The sequence below is a fragment of the Gavialis gangeticus genome, unplaced genomic scaffold, assembly GCF_001723915.1.
Source record: "Gavialis gangeticus isolate Ggan-Ray unplaced genomic scaffold, GavGan_comp1, whole genome shotgun sequence".
NCBI classification, from domain to species: Eukaryota; Metazoa; Chordata; order Crocodylia; family Gavialidae; genus Gavialis; species Gavialis gangeticus.
Window position 1 is genome coordinate 48,167,066 of NW_017729029.1, and position 1,778 is coordinate 48,168,843.

At 46.2% G+C, this 1,778-nt stretch overlaps 1 protein-coding gene across 3 annotated transcripts in view; it reads left to right on the forward strand.

The window, feature by feature from the left end:
* COL4A6 (collagen type IV alpha 6 chain) overlaps positions 1–1,778 on the forward strand; it is a 244,931-nt gene that overhangs the window by 222,043 nt on the left and 21,110 nt on the right. For 2 of the 3 annotated variants that reach the window (XM_019521549.1, XM_019521552.1), the window contains one exon: positions 1,521–1,529. The exons of the other annotated variant lie outside the window; for it this stretch is intronic. In XM_019521549.1, coding sequence (XP_019377094.1) covers positions 1,521–1,529 — 9 coding nt within the window. The remainder of the gene's footprint in view (positions 1–1,520; positions 1,530–1,778) is intronic. 3 annotated transcript variants of the gene reach the window in all.

Here is a 1,778-nt window from a genome sequence, read left to right on the forward strand (position 1 = left end):
CACACCCTCCCCCATACACAATCACACACCCCACAAACACTGAACGCACCCACACCTTCCCCCATATATACCCACGCACATCTGGGGGGAGACCCATGCATTGCTACACACATCCCACCACACACAAATGCACTGACATCCCCCCACAAACCCCATACCTACCCACACACGCACCCACACGTCCCCACAAATACCCCCCCACAAACTTCCTTTACCCATCCATCCATATCCATACACACCCCCACACCCCACATACACACACATCCACACACACACCTATAGCCCTCTACAAGCCCCATACCCACCCACCCTTACCCTTCTACACTCCCCCACCCACAGTATACAAGAGTAAGACTTCATTTTGAGCTATTATGCAATCATCTCTATATATGCAACAAAACACATGCAAATCATGACAAAAACATTTCTTAAATAAAATCAAATGATGCTCTTGTCAATGTTTGATTTTTAGTATATAATTTGTTTTTTTTCTGGTTCCAAGATAGCAAACCACCTTCCCAAAAGGAGTACTTCTGGTGGCAAAGGTCAGGGGCTAGGGGCTGGGATTTCTGGTCCCAAGATGGCAACCAGGGGGCAGGGCACCTCGTCGGCTTGTGGCTCTCAACAGCTTGCCAAAACTCGTTAAGCAGCCCTCCACTCTAAACAATTGCCAACCCCTATCCTTGAATGTACTAGAGGTTCTTTGCTGTACTACATGGAATCTTCCCTTATAGCATCCTCTGCCTTGTTTTGGGGCCTAGGTGTTTAGTAGAAGAGGCTGGTCTGTAAGATACTTTACAGCAGGGCAGTCAAACTTCTCGGAAGCTGGGAGCCACATGCCATGCAGGTTGCATACTAAGGGGGTGGCTTGCCATGGTCTTCCACTGCACTGGCAGCCCAGCTTTTCCCAGCCCTGCTTGCAGCCTTACTCCACTCCAGCCAGGCACGCTGTGTGGGCAGCACCCCACCTCCAGGTTGCGTCCAAAGGAATGAGGGGAGCAGGTTGCAACCAAAGGAGCAAGGGGAGCAGTGGCCAGCCAGGAGTCTGTAGGCCACATTAGCCTGTTGCAGGCCACATGTGGCCCGTGGGCTGCTGCTTGGACAGCCTGCCTTACAAGATGACAAAGCTGGAGACCAATGACAGCAGAGAAATAAGATAAAGTACATAACCTCCATGTTAGCTGAGATGACCCTTATAGAGCGAGTGCTGTGTAGCCATTGCATTTTAACATGGAAGTGGCTTCTGCTTTTGTACAGCTTTATATTTTGGGGTGCTTTGCATTATGACTCCTTTGCCTTTTAGTTGTTATTTTTGTTTTAAGCCCCCAATTGGTAGATGATGAGCGCCATGCAACTTCAGTTTTGCTGCAGTATTCTTTCTGAGTCATTAATTTCTTTTGTAGCCTTGTGCTTTCTGTTCACATATTTTGTCTATTTTTCCTTCGCCATGTTTCTATTCCATTTTCCATCAACTCTCCATTTCTGATGTCACACTGTTTGGTTATGGGTTCTTCACATAGGCTGTCAAGGTGAGAAAATGCACTGTAGCATAAAAGCTCATGGACTAACAGCCTAGCTTTTACTGCTACACGTATTGCATTGACTATAGGTGATACCCCTTATTTCTGACTATACCAGGAAGCAAAAGCCATTGTACTAAGCATGCTCAGATGGTAACAAAACAGGTCCTGTAAGGGAAAAAGTCTTTATTCTTAGACTTCAAGGACTTTTTTTTCTTCAGTTAAACAGATATTTAATCCCTTGTGTAAAAAAAAAAA